The sequence below is a fragment of the Nicotiana tomentosiformis genome, chromosome 6 (assembly GCF_000390325.3).
Source record: "Nicotiana tomentosiformis chromosome 6, ASM39032v3, whole genome shotgun sequence".
Lineage (NCBI taxonomy): Eukaryota > Viridiplantae > Streptophyta > Magnoliopsida > Solanales > Solanaceae > Nicotiana > Nicotiana tomentosiformis.
Genome location: NC_090817.1, coordinates 145,766,545 through 145,787,345, shown reverse-complemented (window position 1 = coordinate 145,787,345; position 20,801 = coordinate 145,766,545). Strand labels below are relative to the sequence as shown.

At 38.9% G+C, this 20,801-nt stretch overlaps 2 protein-coding genes and 1 non-coding gene across 5 annotated transcripts; 2 read left to right on the top strand and 1 right to left on the bottom strand.

Annotated features, from left to right (window-relative positions):
* Positions 1-9,527: 9,527 nt before the first annotated feature.
* On the top strand, positions 9,528-11,853 carry LOC104105508 (large ribosomal subunit protein eL14y-like). 2 transcript variants are annotated; one of them, XR_001971081.3, is made up of 6 exons: positions 9,528-9,668; positions 9,762-9,863; positions 10,892-11,021; positions 11,136-11,248; positions 11,580-11,726; positions 11,777-11,853. XR_001971081.3 is itself a non-coding variant. In XM_009613829.4 (5 exons), exons 1-5 carry the CDS (start codon positions 9,666-9,668, stop codon positions 11,631-11,633), a joined length of 402 nt encoding a protein of 133 aa, XP_009612124.1. In that variant the 5' UTR covers positions 9,528-9,665; the 3' UTR covers positions 11,634-11,853. The 2 variants fall into 2 exon arrangements, 1 of the variants encoding a protein (XP_009612124.1); XM_009613829.4 differs by having other exon boundaries at positions 11,580-11,853.
* Positions 10,102-10,184, top strand: LOC117279050 (small nucleolar RNA SNORD34). The gene has a single exon (XR_004509446.1). It is a non-coding gene; the product is annotated as a small nucleolar RNA SNORD34 (small nucleolar RNA).
* Positions 11,854-13,487: 1,634 nt separating the features above from the next.
* On the bottom strand, positions 13,488-20,443 carry LOC104105509 (casein kinase 1-like protein 10). 2 transcript variants are annotated; one of them, XM_009613830.4, is made up of 14 exons: positions 20,224-20,443; positions 20,023-20,063; positions 19,246-19,315; positions 18,709-18,857; positions 18,520-18,615; positions 18,170-18,240; positions 16,385-16,446; positions 16,220-16,283; positions 16,024-16,108; positions 15,608-15,734; positions 15,363-15,436; positions 15,206-15,269; positions 14,357-14,490; positions 13,488-14,085 (listed from the first exon to the last, which is right to left on the bottom strand). In XM_009613830.4, the coding sequence occupies exons 1-14, from the start codon at positions 20,297-20,299 to the stop codon at positions 13,822-13,824; spliced, it is 1,377 nt and encodes a 458-aa protein (XP_009612125.1). In that variant the 5' UTR covers positions 20,300-20,443; the 3' UTR covers positions 13,488-13,821. The 2 variants fall into 2 exon arrangements, with proteins under 2 accessions (XP_009612125.1, XP_009612126.1); XM_009613831.4 differs by having other exon boundaries at positions 13,987-14,161.
* Between the last annotated feature and the right edge of the window lie 358 nt (positions 20,444-20,801).

The following is a 20,801-nucleotide window of genomic DNA, read 5'->3' as shown; positions in this document are numbered from 1 at the left end:
AATAATCTTGACCTTATCCAAGGCATCTTGTACTAAGTCTGTGCCCAACAGCCGAGCCTCTCCCGGCTCGAACCACCTAACTGGCGACCGGCACTGCCTACCATATAATGCTTCATAGAGAGCCATCTGAATGCTCGACTGGTAGCTGTTATTGTAGGCGAACTCTACAAGGGGCAATAACTGATCCCACGATCCTCCGAAGTCTATAACACATGCGCGGAGCATATCCTCCAAGATTTGAATAGTGCGCTTGGACTGCCCGTCCGTCTGAGGATGGAATGCCGTGCTCAACTCAACCTGCGTACCCAATTCACGTTGTACTGCCCTCCAGAAGTGCGAGGTGAACTACGTACCTCGATCAGAAATGATAGACACGGGAATCCCGTGAAGACGGACGATCTCGCGAATGTAAATCTCTGCCAACCGCTCAGAGGAATAGGTAATTGCCACAGGAATAAAATGCGCTAACTTAGTCAGCCTGTCCACAATGACCCAAACTGCATCGAACTTCCTCTTAGTCTGTGGAAGTCCAACAACAAATCCATAGTGATACGCTCCCACTTCCACTCAGGAATCGCTATCTTCTGAAGCAAACCACCAGGTCTCTAATGCTCGTACTTTACTTGCTAACAATTTAGACACCAAGCTACATATGCAACTATGTCTTTCTTCATCCTCCTCCATCAACAATGCTGTCGCAAGTCTTGATACATCTTGGCGACACCCGGATGAATAGAATATCGGGAACTGTGGGCCTCCTGAAGAATTAACTCACGAAGTCCATCCACATTAGGCACACAAATACGACCTTGTATCCTCAAAACTCCGTCATCTCCAACAGTAACCTGCTTGGCACCACCGTGCCGCACTGTGTCTCTAAGGACAAGTAAATGAGGATCGTCATCCTGCCGATCTCTGATGCGCTCAAACAAAGAAGACAGAGCAACTGTACAAGCTAGAACACGGCTGGGCACAAAAACATCCAACCTCACGAATTGGTTGGCCAAGGCCTGAACATCCAATACAAGCAGTCTCTCACCAACTGGAATATATGCAAGGCTACCCATACTGACTGGCTTTCTACTCAAAGCATCGTCCACTACATTGTCCTTCCCGGGATGATATAATATGGTGATATCATAGTCTTTCAATAGCTCCAACCACCTTCTCTGCCTCAAATTAAGTTCCTTCTGCTTGAACAAATACTGCAAGCTCCGATGATCCGTGAATACCTCACATGGCACGCCGTAAATATAGTGCCTCCAAATCTTCAGCGCGTGAACAATGGCTGCCAGCTCTAGATCATGAACAGGGTAATTATTCTCGTGAACCTTCAACTGCCGTGAAGCATATGTAATAACTTTGCCACCCTGCATCAATACCGCACCCAAACCAATACAGGATGCGTCACAATATACTGTATAAGATCCTAAACCTGTAGGTAACACCAATACTGGTGTCGTAGTCAAAGCTGTCTTGAGCTTCTGAAAGCTCGCTTCACACTCGTCTGACCACCTGAACGGGGCACCCTTCTGGGTCAATCTGGTCAACAGGGCTGCTATGGATGAAAACCCCTCCACAAATTGACGGTAATAGCCTGCCAAACCCAGGAAACTACGGATCTCTGTAGCTGATGTGAGTCTAGGCCAGTTCTGAACTGCCTCAATCTTCTTAGGATCCACCTGAATACCCTCTGTTGATACAACGTGACCTAAGAAAGCAACTGAACTCAACCAAAACTCGCATTTTGAGAACTTAGCATATAACTGGTTGTCTTTCAGAGTCTGAAGAATAATCCGAAGGTATTGCTCATGCTCCTCTCTACTGTGGGAGTAGATCAAGATATCATCAATAAACACAATCACAAAGGAATCCAAGTAGGGTTTGAACACCCGGTTCATCAAATCCATGAATGTTGCTGGGGCATTTGTGAGCCCAAATGACATCACTAGAAACTCATAATGCCCATACCGAGTCCGAAAAGCTGTCTTAGGAAAATCGTATGCCCTAATCCTCAATTGATAGTAGCCAGATCTCAAATCAATCTTTGAAAACACCTTGGCACCCTGAAGCTGATCAAATAAATCATCAATCCTTGACAATGGATACTTGTTCTTGATGGTGACTTTGTTCAACTGCCGATAATTTATACACATCCTCATCGATCCATCTTTCTTCTTCAAAAAAAAAATAGGTGCACCCCAGGGCGAGACACTAGGTCTAATGAAGCCCTTATCAAGCAAATCTTATAACTGTTCCTTCAATTCTTTCAACTCTGGCGGGGCCATGCGGTATGGAAGAATGGAAATGGGCTGAGTGCCCGGAGCCAAGTCAATGTAGAAATCAATATCCCTATCGGGTGGCATCCCCGGCAGGTCTGCAGGAAACACCTCTGGAAGCTCGCGAACAACTGGCACTGAATCCATGGAAGGAACCTCCACACTAGAATCGCGGACATAAGCCAAATAAGCTAGACACCCCTTCTCGACCATATGCTGAGCCTTCACATAAGAGATAACCCTGCTGGTAGAATGTCCAAGAGTCCCTTTCCACTTTAATTGAGACAATCCCTGCAAGGCTAAGGTCACCGTCTTGGCGTGACAATCTAATATAGCATGATAAGGTGACAGCCAATCCATACTAGTATGACATCAAAATTAACCATATCGAGAAGTAGAAGATCTACACGAGTCTCAAGACTTCCAATGGTGACCACACACGAACGATAAACACAATCTACAATAATAGCATCCCACACTGGTGTGGACACATACACAGGAGCACTCAAGGAATCACGGGGCACAACTAAATATGAAGCAAAATAGGATGACACATAGGAGTAAGTATACCCCGGATCAAATAGAACTGAAGCATCTCTACTGCATACTGAAACAGTACCTGTGATAACAACGTCAGATGACTCAGCCTCAGGCCTGGCTGGGAAAGCATAACATCGGGGATGGGCCCCACCAATCTAAACTATGTCCCTGGGACGACCTCTAACTAGATGATCTCCACCTCTAACAGCCTAACCTCCATCTCTAACAGTTTGGCTTCTACCTCTGGCTGCCTGACCCCTGCCTCTGGCTAGCTGAGCAGGTGGTGCAGCAACTGGTACTGAAACCATGGCATGAGAACTCTGATGCTGTGAGCTGACCGTTGCCCAAGGACAAAATCTAGCAATGTGCCTCGGGTCACCACAAGTATAACATAACCTCGGCTGATGTGACTACTGACCCTGAAACTGACCCCTGTCGACCTGAATAACCACCCTGATAACTCTGGAGTGGAAGTGCACTAATAGGAGCCGGTGGTGCACTGTAGGCTGGCTATTCGGAATAATGCATCTAAGGGCCATGACCACCTAAGGCACCATGGGATGCCTGGAGTGCTGAATGAAATGGCCTGGGAGGATGGCCTCTACCAAAAGTACTTCTGCCTCTAGATGAGGCACCGCTGAACTCACCGAAATAATGAGGTCTCTTGTCAGACCCCTGACCTCCCTGAGTAAGAACCATTTCGACTCGTCTGGCGACATTAGCAGCCGCCTGAAAAGAAATCTCACTCCACTCTCCTTAGCCATCTGCAATCTGATAGGCTGAGCAAGTCTATCAATAAACCTCATCTCTCTCTCTCTCTCTCTCTCTCTCTCTCTCTCTCTCTCTCTCTCTCTCTCTCTCTCTCTCTCTCTCTCTCGGTGGGAAGCATAAGAATAGCATAACGGGCCAAATCCACAAAACGGGTCTCATACTAGGTAACAGTTATACTTCCCTGCTGGAGGCGCTCAAACTAACGGCGATGCTCCTCTCTCAATGTGATAGGCAGAAATTTCTCTATGAAGAGCTGGGAGAACTGGTCCCAAGTAAGAGCAGGCGACCCAGCTGGTCTGGTCAACAAGTAATCTCTCCACCATTTCTTGGCGGAACCAGTCATCTAAAATGCAGCAAAATCGACCCCATTGGTCTCCACTATACCCATGTTCCGTCGAACCTCGTGACAGCTGTCAAGATACTCCTGGGGATCCTCTGAAGGAGCACCACTAAAGTAAACTGGGAAGAGCTTGGTAAACCTGTCCAGCCTCCATAAAGCCTCAGAAGACATAGCTGACCCATTACCGGTCTGTGGCGCAACAACCGACTGAACTACTCTGATTGGATGAGCTGCTGGAGCTTGATACTTGGGAGCTATCTGCTCCGGAGCGGGAGTAGTGGGAGTCTGGGCCCCTCCTCCAGCCTGAGAGACAGCTGGTGCCATGGGAAATGCGCTAGTCTGGGCCACACTCTCCATAAGGCCCATCAAACGGACCAAAGCGTCCTGAAGTACTGGGGTGGCAATAAACCCTCTGAAACCTGAGTTGGTCCGGCAGGAATAGTCTGAGCTGAAATCTCCTCATCAATATCTATTTGAGGCTTCACTACTGGGGCTAATGCTCGGGCTCTGGGCTGAGCCCTGCCCCTACCTCGGCCTCGACCTCTACCCCTCATAGGAGTAGCCGCTAGAGGCTCTGGCTGTTGCTCAGCTGAGGAAGTGGTACGTGTTCTCGCCATCTGCGATAGAATAAGAGTAGAAGAGTTCAATCAATATTGAGAAAACAACATCGCACGACAGAGGAGAATAAAAGTGAAATTTGTTCCTAAACTTCATAGCTTCAGGAAGATAAGCACAGACGTCTCCGTACCGATCATCCAGACTATACTAAGCTTGCTCGTGAATCGTGAGACCTAGGCAACCTAGTGCTCTGATACCAACTTGTCACGACCTGGAATTTCCCACCGACGGGATCGTGATGGCGCCTAACATTTCACTTGCTAGGCAAGCCAACGTTAGAAAATCATTAAACCAATTCCTTATTTCCATTCAGTAAATAACAATAATTAACTAAGATGAAATATGATAAGTGCGGAATATTATAAAACTGTATTAATTACTACCACCCGGATCTGGAGTTATAATTCACGAGCATTCTAGAATTTTCTACAAGTACTAGTCTGAAAGAAATACAATTGTCTGAATGAAAGAAACAGTAGGACGGAGAAGATAAACGGGGACTTCAAGGTCTGTGAACGCTGACAGATCTACCTTGAGTCTCCGGACAACGGACCAATAGCAAAAATCTCGATCAAATCGAGCCGGTACCAAAATCTGCACAGAAAGTGCAGAGTGCAGTATCAGTACAACCGACCCCATGTACTGGTAAGTGTCGAGCCTAACCTCGATAAAATAGTGACGAGGCTAAGGCAATGCACCTAAAATCAACCTGTATAATTTAACAGTGTATATACAAATAACAGAAATGAAGAACTAAATAGGAAATGACGGGAGGGGAACATGTTGAGGGGAATACGAGATAAAGAAATACAACAGAATAATAACCGGAGCAGTCAACATACAAAGAATCAACAAGAATAGTGAATACAGTAAAGGAAAAATACACGGCATCACCCTTCGTGCTTTTACTCTCAATCTCACCATAAAATCAATAGAAACGACACGACATCACCCTTCGTGCATTAACTCTTATATCATGGCACATCATCACCCTTCGTGCATTAATTCTCATATCATGGCACGACATCACCCTTCGTGCATTAACACTCACAATATGGCACGACATCACTCTTCGTGCATTAACACTCACAATATGGTACGACATCACCCTTCGTGCATTAACACTCTCACTTACCATAATGCAATGCATAAATAACAAAAGGGAGATAGAATTACAAGTACAAAACTTACTTCAACATTTGGTTCCATAATATCAATCTCAACTTTGAAATAAAAACTCAATTATCACCAGAAAATCCGTAAACATGATAAGAACGATAAATTGAACAACACTAGTATAACACGTAGCAATTAAGCATAAGAAAGAGACAATATAAGAAAAATAGAGAAACATGAAAAACTGGTAAATTGGCGGCGCATAAGTACTCGTCACCTCATATATACGCCGCTCACATGAATTTCACTTAGCAAGTAATCTAAGGTTCCTAAGTCCCTTAAGTCAGGGTTAGACACAACACTTACCTCGCTCCGAAGGCCACTTAATTCTCAATCACAATTTTTTCTTTGAAATTCACCTCCAAACCACTCGTATCTATTCAAAAATGACTCAATAATGTCAAATATTGCTAAAGAAATCAATTATATTGCATAAATTAAATTTCCCAAATTTTCCTCCAAAAAGTCAAAAAATCGACTCCGGGCCTGCTTGGTCAAAACCCGAGGTTCAGACCAAAATCCATTTACCCATTCACCCCCGAGCTCGAATATGTAATTAGTTTTAGAATTCGACCTCAAATTGAGGTCTAAATCCCCAAATTTCCGAAATTCCTAGTTTCTACCCTAACCCCTAATTCTACCATGAAAACTCTAGATTTTAGGTTGATAATTCATGAATCTAATAGGTAATTGAAAGAAAATAGTTTAGAATCACTTACCAACACTTTGGGGAAGAAATGGATCTTGAAAGATCGCCTCACACCATTTGATTTTTGAGAAAAATGAATTTTTTGGCAAAATCCCGTGTTTGGATTCTGTTAAGTGCTGGGCGATAGTGTTTATCGCGATCGCGTGAAAACTGCCGTGTTCGCGAAGAGCAGCCTCCTAAGGACTTACGCGATCGCGAGAGGCTTTACGCGTTCGCGAAGGCTTAGCCCGTCTTGCCTTCGCGTTCGCGTGAAATGGCTCGCGTTGGCGTAGAGCTTCCCCAGGTCTCCTGCCCAGCCTAGCTAAAGCTACGCGTTCGCGTTAGACTGGTCGTGTTCGCATAGAGAAACTCCCCCCAATGCTCCACGTTCGCGACTATGGTCTCCCGTTCGCGTAGAGTAAATCCTCCCCAGCCCAGTTTCCCCTTCGCGATCGCGAGAGTGACTATGTGATCGCGAAGCACAACATAGCAAACACCAGATACAACAAAAATACCAGATTTTTCTAAGTCCAAAACATCTCGTAGCCTATCCGAAACTCACCCGAGCCCTCGGGGCTCCAAACCAAACATGCACACAAGTCTAAAAACAACATACGGACTTGCTCGCGTGATCAAATCGCCAAAATAACATCTAAAACTACGAATTTAGCACCAAATCAAATGAAATTTTCAAGAACACTTAAAATTTCTATCTTCTCAACTGGATATCCGAATCACGTCAAATCAACTCCGTTTCTCACCAAATTTCACAGATAAGTCATAAATATTATATTAGACCTATATCGGGCTCCAGAATCAAAAATACGGACCCGGTATCAACAAGGCCAAACATCAACCAATTCTTAAAAATAATAAATTTTCAAACTTTTAATTTTCATCAAAAATTCATAACTCGAACTAGGGACCTCCGAATTCGATTCCGGACATACGCCCAGGTCCCATAATTCGATACGGATCCACCAGGATCGTCAAAAACAGATCCGGACCCGTTTATCAAAAATGTTGACCGAAGTCAACTAAAATTAACTTTTAAGGCATAAATTATTATTTTTATCAATTTTCAACATAAAATCTTTCCGGAAACATGCCCGGACTGTGCACGCAAATCGAAGAGGGTAAAAATAATATTTTTAAGGTTTAAGAGCATAGATTCGAATTTTAAAATATAAGATGACCTTTTGGGTCATCACATATACATGAAAATTCCCGAGAGATTTAAAATGCTCAACGTACATAATTTAAAGTCCAGGAAAATATTTTCAATCAAATTGCAAAGATATTTGTATGGTCTAAAGCAATCAAGAAGAATGTGATATAACCGCCTTAGTGAATATTTATTAAAGGAAGGTTATATAAATGATTCCATTTGTCCATGTATTTTTATAAAGAAAACAACATCGGAGTTTGTTGTACTTGCCATATATATTGATGACATAAATCTTATTGGAACTCCTACAGAACTTCAAAAGGCAATTGATTATTTAAAGAAGAAAATCGAGATGAAAGATCTCGGAAAGACAAAATTATGTCTCGGTTTGCAAATTGAACATTTGGCAAACGGAATTTCTGTTCATCAATCTGCCTACATAGAAAAGGTATTGAAACGATTTTACATGGATGAAGCACATCCATTAAGTACTCCGATGGTTATTCGATCACTTGATGTGAATAAGAACGCGTTTCGACCTCAAGAAAAGAATGAAGAGCTTCTTGGTCTTGGAGTACCATATCTTAGTGCAATTGGTGCACTAATGTATCTTTCTAACACTACAATGCCTGACGTAACGTTTTCAGTTAATGTCTTAGAAAGATATAGCTCTGCTCCTACAAGGAGACATTGGAATGGAATCAAACACATATTGCGGTATCTAAAAGGGACTACCGATATGGGTTTATTTTATGGCAATGATTGCAGTCCCGATCTTGTTGGTTATGCCGATGCTGGGTATTTATCTGACCCACACAAGGCTCGATCTCAAACAGGCTATGTATTTACATGTGGAGGCACTACAATATCTTGGCGATCGACTAAGCAATCAATTGTGGCTACTTCATCTAATCATGCTGAGATAATTGCTATTCATGAAGCAAATCAAGAATGTGTATGGCTGAGGTCTGTAATACACCTTATTCGAGACAAATGTGGTTTGAAGTGTGACAAACTACCCACAATTTTGTATGAAGACAATGCAGTATGCATAGCTCAATTGAAGTAAGGATTCATAAAAGAAGATAGAACAAAGCACATTTCACCCAAGTTATTTTTCACACATGATCTTCAAAAGAATGGTGATATCAATGTGCAACAGATCCGTTCAAGTGATAATATGGCTGATTTGTTTACCAAATCTCTACCGACGTCAACCTTCAAGAAACTAGTGTACAAGATTGGGATGCGAAGGCTCAAGGATATGAATTAATACTCTCATCAGGAGGAAGTTAATATGCGGTGTACTCTTTTTCCCTTACAAGGTTTTGTCCCACTGGGTTTTCCTTGCAAGGTTTTTAATGAGGCAACCAAAAAGCGTATTTTAAAATATGTGTACTCTTTTTTCCTTCACTAGGATTTTTTTTCTCTAATAAAGTTTTAACGAAGCACATTATCTATGGACATCCAAGGGGAAGTGTTATAAGAAATATCAAATTATGGTGGATGTCTACTCTTCCTCCATGATATTCATCTCAAATGCTTAATGACATATTCAATGACATATTTTCTATGTTTAATGACATATTCAATGACATATTTTCTTCACTTTTCATGCCTATATAAAGGCCTTGTAATAGATAGGAAAATACACACAATTGAAGAAGAAATATGAATCTCTTCTCCCTTTCTCTCTATATCTCTTAGCTTTTTTTTTCTTGTTTTATATTGTTAATTTGAGTTATATTTCATAACAATTAATTTATAAAAAATATACATTTTGCGACTATTACTTTTTAGGGGCTATATTGTGTATATTTCCCTTGATGGAGTATTATATTGGTTAGTGGGCTTATCCAACCCATTTTTGATTAAACTGGCTTATAAATTTCGATTGTTGCGCAAATCCTAAATCATAATATAATGGGCCTAAGCCCATATAAATGCAAAGTAGTGACTTCAGGTCCAGATACAGAAAAACCTTGTACTATATCATCTCCTCGAAAACCCTAATGCTCACTGGACATCACACACCATTAGCCTAACTCTTCGCGCCTGGTCAGCTGCTTCCTCAAATCGTCGAAAATGGTACGCATTCACTCTTCAATCAGTTATGCATTTCCGTACTCTGAGATTTTATGTTGAGATTTGTAAAAATGTGTTGGATTTTGCTTTCTGTAGCCGTTCAAGAGGTTCGTAGAGATCGGAAGAGTCGCCCTTGTCAACTACGGGGAGGACTATGGGAAGCTCGTTGTTATCGTCGATGTCATTGACCAAAATAGGGTAAATTTGCTTCACTGAGCAGTTGTTATACTCTAATAATTTCTCAGTAATCAAATCTACATATTAAACTCCGTGTTCAGTTAAATACATTCATGAAAAATGAAACAGAGTACTCTGGAACCGTTTGCCATGCCTTCTGGCACGGACAGAAAAGGATATTGTATAATATTAGTACTTTGGTTATTAAAAAAAGGTTATTGTGTATTGAGCTGATTCATTTTTCTTAGTTAGATATGCTTAAGGCCTATGATGGAACATGATAATATGCCTACATTGTCTGATCATATAAAATTTGATTGAGCAACATGATCTGAGGCCTTGTTGTAATATTTCCACAAAAGTAGTTTTTAAGAAAGCTGTATATCTGCTTGCCCGTTTTATTTGGTTTTTAGTTAGTGAGTATTTGTCTTGATAGGTTGCAGTGTTCTTTTTTCAAGTTTGGATTGGTTCCGTGGATTATTCTCATCTGTGCCTTATAGACTAGAATAACTTTGTTCTTTGTGAAGTTTTTGGGAGTTACTTCTTCTGCCTTGCGGAAATCTCCATGAATGGTCTTGACTGTAATGTCAGCTATTCCCTGTAATTAACAGACTTACAATGAGAAAGATAATTTGACTTTCCTCAACTGAACTATTTTTTCGATTGACAGTATTCCCCAAGGAAACTGCACAAAGGGCTTATTTTTGCATCAAGGGACACATTATTTTCTTCTAGAATCTTTTTGCTTTCTTTCTAATTCGTGTGTTTGTTTGCATTGTAGCTAATTGATATAGGTTTTTACTGATGTTTCATTCCCTCTATATCTCCTTTTAATACAATGAACAAACATTGAAATTGATTGATAGATAGCCTGATATGTTCTGGTAGATCGAAAGCAATCCAAAAGGCTATGTGACTTCCTAGTTGACTTTATTAGTTTAAGCTAGACGGTAGGTAGTTACTTAAATGACTGTTAAAATAGCTGTTGAAAATGAAGATTTTTTAAACTAATTTGTGGTAATAACTCTATATCTTTTCTCAATTGACAGGCGCTTGTTGATGCTCCTGACATGGTGAGGAGCCAGATTAATTTTAAGAGGCTTTCACTCACAGATATCAAAATTGACATCAAAAGGATCCCAAAGAAGAAGACCCTCGTTGCAGCTATGGAGGCTGCTGGTAAGTACAGTGCTCAAGAGATTTTCTTTTCGTTTTAGAAGATGTAGATTAGCAATTGATGTTAGCAGCTAGTTCTACGAAGATTGACCACTCATTTGATCTTTATTCTCCCAGACGTGAAGAGCAAATGGGAGAGCAGTTCCTGGGGAAGAAAGTTGATAGTTCAGAAGAGGAGGTCCTCGCTTAATGATTTTGACAGGTTCAAGCTCATGCTGGCAAAGATAAAGGTCCGATTATGTCTTTCACTTAGCTTCATTTTGCTTGACTCAATTCAATCTACCAATCCCTAAAGTGATATTGTTTGCCTGAAAAGGTCAGAAAAAGGTGCCATCATTAAATTGAAAAAGCAAAATGACAATATCTTGCCCTAAAATTTGTATTATGGACCAATATTCCTTTCTCAACTGTACTTGACCGTGTTAAATGTCGATACCTGAAAGAACTGTCGATCATGTGGCTAGTTAGAATTTAGCTGGCTCCCCTTTTTGTTTGCATGATATTTGTGAGGTCTCATTTGTATTTGATATCAAAGCTGATATATTTGTTTTGACATTGCAGAAGGCTGGAGTTGTAAGACAGGAGCTTGCTAAGCTTAAGAAGGACGCTGCTTAAGAACTCTTTGATTAGTGAGATTTGTATGATAGGAGTTTTGGAAGTCGTTGTGTTTTGCTTTTAGATTTTGGTTCATTACTGGCAAGTCATTTGGTTTCATCTTTGGTGTCATTGAAGACTCCTAGAAATCAATTTCCCAATAGTTTTAATTTGAATTATGATGGTGAACATTCTCTTCGCAGACACTTCATTTTGTTGCTCAAATTGTTTTCGTTTCATATACGTGATCTCACTCTGCTGTAGGGCTGTGCATAATTTGGTAAATACCGAATTATCGTACTTAAACCGAAATTTTTTGTATTTGGTATTCGCTATTTTGGTATTTGGTATGGTATTTGGTGTATGTTTTTTAAAAATATGGTATTTGGTATTTTAAAATGAAATACCGAAATATCGATACTGTATCGAAATATATATTATATTACATAAAACACATTATTAATTATAACATAAATTTAAAAAACTAAAATTTTACTTTTTTTTATTCTCTAAGTTATCTATTAATTCTATGCAAATAAGAAAGACATTTCTAATGGTCAAATTTAAAGATTTCTTTATGTGTAGTTTTTTCTCTCTCTAGGTTATATTTGTTGGTTTTGGATAAATTTTTTGTAAATAAACGTTTTTAGTTTTGTACTTTTGAGTACTTTAATTAAGAATATTATAGTCTATGACTTTATGCACTTAGTATTCAAACCGAATAAATCGAAAGGAGAAAAATCGAATCATACCGAATTTAATTAGGTACGGTATTGGTATAGCATTTTAAGAAATCGAATTCCGAAAATACCGAACCGAAATGTCTAAATATCGTACCGTACCGACCGACGAACACCCCTACTCTACTCGGCTTGATAAATCATTTTAGGTAATGAGATGTTGCTCAATTTTTTCATACACTAACATTTTGCTCGGAGGGTTTTTTTCAATAGCAACTTTAGAATGCCATCGAAATGTATGATTCCATCTGCCACTGAAGGATTCCCGCTGACAAACTTGCCTATATAAGTACCATGTAAAAGATTGAAAACAGTGTGTAACTCTGTAAGGTAGGGTAAGGTATGAGTACATATTATCGGTATGACATATTACCGGTATGAGTACATATTACCCTCCCAGACCCCACACTATACTAGGTATGTTATATAAAAGATTTTCTCATGCATCATGAGAAATGATTAACATTGCCTATTCTGTCAATGCATTAGCTAATCCAGTTGGACAAGTTGAGTCCTTGAGAATTCTACATTTTTTTCAACTCAGTCCTTATAGGGTAATGTGCAAAATATTTTGGATCTTTGCTGTTTATTTGTACTTCCAATAGTACTGTTTGGAATATTTCCACAAATTATTAACTTCGGACTGAAACTAGAGATATATTGGTCTTGAAATGAAAGTAAATTTGATTTTTGGAGTGGATGGTTGAATTCTGAAGCTTTAACCAAACAGAGATCAAGACATCATGCAAACTCTACATCGACTCATTTCCTACCACAATGTAAAGGAAGCAAGAAGGGAAATGGATGAGGAGGAAACTCAACGAGAAACGAAAGATAGTCGCTATTCTTTTCCTTTATTTAGCCGAGGGAAAACACAAGAGAAGGAGCAAAGAATTTGGCCTTCCGTTCGCATGTCTCTGAAATAAATTAAGGAGGGAGACTATGACAGTCATCAATGGATATGCATGTTATTCCTGATTTCCAAACCAAGGTTCAAGAACAAATGTGAAAATGCACACATATATATCATAATCCAGGGCAATTGCAAAATCTTTCCCATTGCTAAATATTAATCATCACAACCACTTGCGGAATCCGACCATCAAATATTCCAAGGCTGACCTAAAAAGATGCATTCAAACCCCAGAAAAGAATTCCTCCACTAGACATTCCAATAAGGAATAAGGTAAAAGTTACATCAATTCGTACAACAATATTTATCAAGCTACCCGTCCCATTCATATATATAAAACTCTTGCACTTGACTCGACATTTCATTGGATGAGTCTAAATGAGCTATGGTCGCCAGGAACTCTATTAACAACAAAAACAAGGAATATGAGAAGTTGGATCAGCTTTAATTGTCACATAGAAGGTAGAACATTTTCAATTTACAGCACTTGAGACATCCTTAAATAGGATTGCATGTTCAAACAATCAGGAAATTTTCTCTTTATAAGTGCATCCCCTTACTTTCTGATAGAAAGAAACTCAAAGCTCCGAAGAGGGTTATCATGGGTACCCTTTGTGACTGAAGTTCGGGCGAATGATGATTTTGGTTCGATTCCCTGCTGAATTCGTTGTGTGGTAGATAGACGGCCAGTGCTTGACACTAATCTGCTTGAGCGACTATCTGTGGGTTCACCAGTAGAGGCCGGTCTGCTGCTTGAAATGGCAGCCCTTCTTGAAGAGCTGCCATTTCTCGAGGTACGGCCTCTTTCTGAATCAGCTTGCTACAAATAAAAGTAGAAGATTGCTAGCTTAGCATGCATCAGCTTTTTACCTAGTCAGCTCAATGCTGCAAATTTTCTATCACATAAAATACAGAAATATATCAAGGATTCAGAATTATCAAAGTCATTGCATTAACCACAAGGAATAAGCATCTACAGAACATCACAAAACTCTCCTATCCGATTGAAAGAAAATGGATTTTTCTTTTTGTTTCTTCTCTCCTTTTTTTTTTTTGGGGGGGTGGGGGTTGCAAAAAGGAGGGATCAATACCACGTCTTTAGATGAAGGTACATCCTCTGAAGTCCGATGTCTGGAGTGTTCCCCATGCCTACCAGCCGCAGAAGTATTCCTTCTGGAAAATGCTTCAACAGCGCCAGAAAACCTGTCTCGGATATCTTGCCCCACTGGATTATAGAATTAACACATCACAAGAGTCAGTGAATGATAAATTGCCAAAAGCTGCAAGTTTACAAACAAGCAGAGGCAGCAGATGCTAGCAAAAGTTCAAGAGCTGAATCCTCATAATTCAGGGAAGGGCATGCGTTTTCCAAATAATCTGATACTCAAAATCAACAAAAACTCACATATAGAAAGATTTTCTTCTTTTGTGCTCTTTTATTTTTTGATAGAGAACTTTTATATTATTATTATTATTATTATTACTACTACTACTACTACTACTACTACTATTATTTCTACATATTTAACTTATTTTTCAGTTTTTTTTTTGGTATGATGATGACATGAGTTGAGCTTAGGGAGAAACATGGTCAATGAGGATTAATATAGATGACCCCAACTTGTTTGGGATTAAGGCATAGCAGTAGTAGTAGTTGTTGTCATTTTTTTGATGTCTCATAGATAGAAAGATATGAGATATTTTTTCGAGGGTCTGTTGGAAACAGCCTCTCTATCTCCACAAGGTAGGGGTAAGGTCTGCGGACACACTACTCTCCCCTATGTGGGATGATACTGGATATGTTGTTGTTGTCATAGATAGAAAGATATGATCTTGATATTTGTCTTGCTTGAAGAAATAACTGAATGCAATAATCAAGCTAGCTGAGTAATTCCTAAAACCAGCTAGTAAAAATTTCCACTTCAGTTAAAAGATAATACCTGACGTCCTTCCTGGTCTTTCAGCAGATGGCCCAGCATTTAGTCCGGCATTTCCACTAGGAATCTGGAAGCAAGACAATGCATACACTACTGTTCATAAAAAATATTAAGCAACAGTTTCAATGATAACAACCAAAATAAAGTTTTCAAAACTAACTCGTCCTCTAGAACTGGCACCGATCTGAGGATACTTCAAAATTGTCCAATCAAATACATAGTCAAATTGATAACCTGCACCAACGAAAGAAAGATTTTTTTTTGGATCGCTATGAAAATTAAAGATACAAAGCCCGCATCATATCTATTAAAGTCTAAAGTTGGGGTAGTTAACAACTGGGATAAGTTTTGGACCAAAACAGCCATTTTAGATAAAAGAAAGAAAGAAAAAACAAGAGAAACTACCTTCACGAATAAACAAGTCTCTGAAAAGCCTCTTCAAATATGAATAGTCAGGTTTATCCTCAAATCTTAATGATCGGCAGTAGTGGAAGTATGATATGAATTCAGATGGATATGATTTGCACAGCACCTGTAATGGAGAAAAAATGGAGTCTTCTCCGGATTACCTCATGCGCTACTCATCAGAGGCAAGATGGCCTAAACTAAGGCCAGAATATTATCCACAAAAACAACAGTACAATTCACCAGAATAAATACATTTGACATGACCCATATTGATCCAACCCAGGACAGTTTCGTGTTTCGATCACACTTCAATAAGAAGGATCGCAGCTTTGACATGACGGATGTAGTGATAATTCAAAAATGGTGAGTAGGTAACAGACCACCAAGATGTATTGATTTTAGGGAATAAGTACCTCTATTGGTGTTAACATCTTTTTCTCACTGATTTTATCATATTTCTGCTTCTTGGTACCAGCTTTCAGTCCCTGCCATGGAAGGCTGAGCCAAGAAGAAATTATCCGAATTCAGAAAACAAGTAAACCCCGAGAATTTACAACAAAAAATAGAACAAGGTCAGAAATATGGCTAAAGAAAACATATAAGTCCAACCTTCCTCTAAGAAAATACATAAGCACATAACCAAGAGATTCCAAATCATCTCTTCTGCTTTGCTCTGCCAGAAAAATGAAAAAGGACAACAATATATTAGTTATAAGTAATATTGAAGCTAGCTGCGTCCCTAATAGTTTGCCAATCTAAAAAAAATACACCTACCAACTCCGAGATGTGTGTTGACGCTGGCATACCGAGCTGTTCCTGTCAGATTCTTGTTTTCCCTGGGGAAAATAGAAGAGAAGAGCATACCAGAGGCAATCAAGATACAAATTTCTCAAAACAGAGGAAAAGAACGAAACAATGAATCAAAAATTTGACCAACACGCGGTCTTTATTTTTTCATCCTTTTGCTTCTACAGTCCCTTCATGGACAGTGAATGAAAAAGATAAAATGAAAAACTGTTGATTTTTCAAATGGAAGCAGAACTTTAAAAGAGAAAGAACTCTAGCGAGGCCAGTTAGCTCAACAAATTCATATAACTTTTTACTAAAGGAAACAGCAAACACCAAATGTGAACGGCGTTTCTGATGCTTCTTCTCTTCTTTTCTTATAAGGTGAATAATTTTATTAAAAGTTGGAATATCTCCTATCCACATCCGGTTACCAAAAAGTTTGAGAATCTGTAGATAATATGATTCTCTACGAACAACACTCAGTTTTCAATACAGACTAGAGCCTCATCGTGCTTCTTCCTTGATCAATCTTCCGCACTTAATAACGGGAAAGATATGGCAACAACATTTTCAAGAGAGAGAAAGATGGAAACAAGAATCTCAATGAAAAATACTAAGATATGAATTTGGTCAACACTGTAGTGATGTCTTTGTATCTGTACAATGCTAGACAGCCATTAAGTGCATTAAATCTAAAATTACTGGAAATATTAAATGTGTCTTCCAAAAGGCTCCCTTCCTATTAGGACACTGATGTCATAAATAAATATCATTCTAGCAATTGAAATACTCAGCTCATTGGCAGAGCAGTGCCAACTAAAATAAACAACTATCCTATTGAATGTCATTGAGCTTCTTAACAGTCGGAACAGAATCTTATACAGTAACATCTTCCTAACCATTTTGAAATGCAAAAGTATTTTCATCCTGCATCTTTCCAGTAATTTCTAAGCATGTTTCTTTTATTTACACAGCTTCCATATAAGAAACTGGTCAAAGATGCCATCAAAAGAAAAAGTAGGATAAATTCTGGAAGGAGGTTAAAAAAGAAAAATAGGACATTAAGCACCGCAAAGTTCACACAGAAAAATTGAGACTTTACTTTCATACACAACAACAACAACCCAGTATAATCCCATTAGTGGGGTCTGGGGAGGGTAGTGTGTACGCAGACCTTACCCCTACCCTAGGATAGAGAGGCTGTTTCCAAATGACCCTCAGCATCCTTCCCTCCAAGAACTCCCCACCTTGCTCTTGGGGTGACTCGAACTCACAACCTCTAGGTTGGAAGTGGAGGGTACTTACCATCAGAGCAACCCACCTTGTCAGTATCAACATTCACCAACCCCGTATTAGGTGTTGCATACACCAGGGTGTCCAGAAAGTGTGAGTTTAGTTTTGATGTTGCCCTTCTAGGCTTTTGACTTGATGGCTGAGAAAGGGTAAATCATTTTCTCTAAGTTGCTTCACTGGCTATATAATGATGCATTAAGTTGTCCGCCACCAAATATTAATTGACAGATTAAGTGCTTCTAGCCGTTAAAACTATTTATACCACCAAATTCTCACTATTGCTTTGATTAGTCCAACTAAGTCTCCAGAACTCATACACCAGGCACCAAACAAACAAAATTCTTGCTGATGGAAGTTTGCTAGGGACGATGAAAGAGAACCATATCCCCCCCCCCCTCCAAATAATGCTTATTTACAAGCATACAGAAAGATGTGTATAACAACTACAAGGACCGAGAAAAGTAACATTGTTGCTACCTGTATGGTATATGCTTGTGAGTCTGGAGATCCCTATACTTTTTGGCAAGCCCAAAGTCAATGGCGTAAACCTGTCATCAGTGTACAGATCTAAATATATATATTTTTTGTTTGAAGGAAAAACCGCCAAATCATCAAGAGAAAACTATAAACTTTAACACCGAGAATATATCAGCCAGCATCACGACAAAATACTTACAAGCTAAATCTGTTGAAGCCAAAAGGTAAAAGTGTAAAGAGTAAGGACTGACGTTGAACCTATACTTAATTTTCTCTGCATAGGTAAAAGGAGCAGAGACATGACATGTAATCCAAGCATTCTGTCAGTCTGACAGAACATGAACAAGTACCTGGTTTGCCTTGCGACCCAAGCCCATTAAAAAGTTGTCCGGCTTTATGTCACGGTGAAGAAATCCTCTAGAGTGCATGTATTCAACTCTATTAATCTAAGAATGGCACAGGAAAAGATTTTATAACTCAAATGCATAGGGAAACATGCAGAAAATTATTCTCTAAAAGAATGAGATGCTGATACTTACGAGTTGATCTGCTAGCATAAGCACTGTTTTCAGAGTAAACTTCCTATTGCAATAGTTGAAGAGGTCTTCCAAACTTGGTCCAAGAAGGTCAATGACCATTATATTGTACTCGCCCTCAACTCCAAACCATTTGAGATTAGGAATCCCGGCTTCAGCAGAATGGCAAAGATAAGGAAATTAATTCACTATTCATAAAAGTCCCATTGACAAAGTTATTTGCTATTTAACGCGAATGACAAAAATTTCAGACAAGCCATTGAACTAATAGTTTTTTTTTTTTGGTTCAACTAATAACTTGCTTATAATATAGAAGACATGTAAAGGAATAGCAAATCTCCAAAGAAGCAACTAGACAAGTCCATTAATTTGAAAACCAAAGAAGCAAGGAAAAGCAGAGGATGATACTTAAATAGTACTTCCGTAGCACTCCACCCCCCCCCCGGGTTCCTTTTTAGACATCCAGTTATAAAAATCACATTTGCAACATATGTTTTAAAGAGATAATATGCAAGATTTGATTGATGAAGTGAGACTTACTTCCTCCTTGGAGAAGCATATAAATTTTCGACTCATAGTGTAGTTGAGGGTGCCTTGTCTTGACTGATTCCTGAAAGTTGAAGTAACAAAAAGAAAAAAACTTAGAACAGACCAATATGTGAAAAGTTTGAGTCAAAACATACAGGTCATTAAAACAAATTCTTGTGATATAACCTAGCAAAATAAATCCAGAAAATCAGTCTTGCATTCCAAAAGCAGCATGACACAAAAGAATGTAGAAGCTCGCGGAATGAGATAAACATATCTCCTTTTGTAATTCAACTTAACAAATTTTTCTTTTTTGGTTAAGAAGCTTTTAAACACATAAAAAAGCTTTCCGTGAACTAGATAGTACATTTTTACTTAGACTACAACAACCTCTTCCAGAAAACATAGTTATACAACAAACTAGATCAGATGCTACTTATAATATTTGGATTGGTGGACTTGCTGAGTTGCCGCAACTTACAAATGCTTCTATTGGATATAACAGTTTCAGAATTTATCAAATGGTATTATCAGCTGAAAGATTTGGAGTCTCTTCCAAATGGTATTATCAGCTGCCTATCTAGCAGCCTATCTAGATACAGAATTTACATAACTGATTCGGGATTAAGGCATACTAAATGTATTGATGTAACAACAACAATTAAACGTATTAGACATTACACAAGAACAACAAATGCAACCACGTGAACTCCCTGTATACAGAAACCAAAAAACAAAACAAAAAATACAGAAAAGATAGACGATTGTTGGTCGTGGACGGGCACATACCAGCTTAATAGCAACTTCCTCTCCATTCTGTATATTCACCCCTGAATCAAACAAAGAAGCAAGGAGCAGAAACTATAATATAAAGACACAAGAACAGGTAAAAACTACTAATAACACAAAAGGTCAAAACGAAGAAAATGAGGCTAATCATAAATCATATATAATCAAACCGAATCAACGAGCAAAAGCAATGGAACATACCTAAATAAAGCTCACCAAAAGACCCACTTCCAATCTTCCTTCCCAGCTTAAACTTCCCACCAACAACATGATCCATGGTGATTCAATCAAAATCTTCACTAATTACCAAGAACAAATCTTTTACAGCGATTATCAGCTGTTTTACTCAGATTGAACCTCTAAATTTAGAAAGTACCAAAAGACCCAAAATTCCAAAAAGATAATTAATCCCTAACCACCTTTAAGGATCAAAAACTGTGGTCAAACATACAAATTCCAATCAGAAATTACCAAGAACAAGACTTTTACGGCGAATAATCAACTTTTTTACCTCAGTGAATTTAAAAAACAAAGAAATTCCTCATAATTCCAAACGGATAATTAATCTCCAGAAAAAAAGTAACCACCTTTAAGGATCAAAATCTATGGCTAAAAGCCTAAAACAATCAAATTTCAATAAGAAACCCAATTCCTAGAAATTACGGACCAAACAACACTCTAATTCAGCTACATCCTTCGATTAAATACAAACCCCAGCTAATAATCTTCAAATAACCATAAAAAATCGAAACCCTAATTTACAAGTAAAGTCACCGATC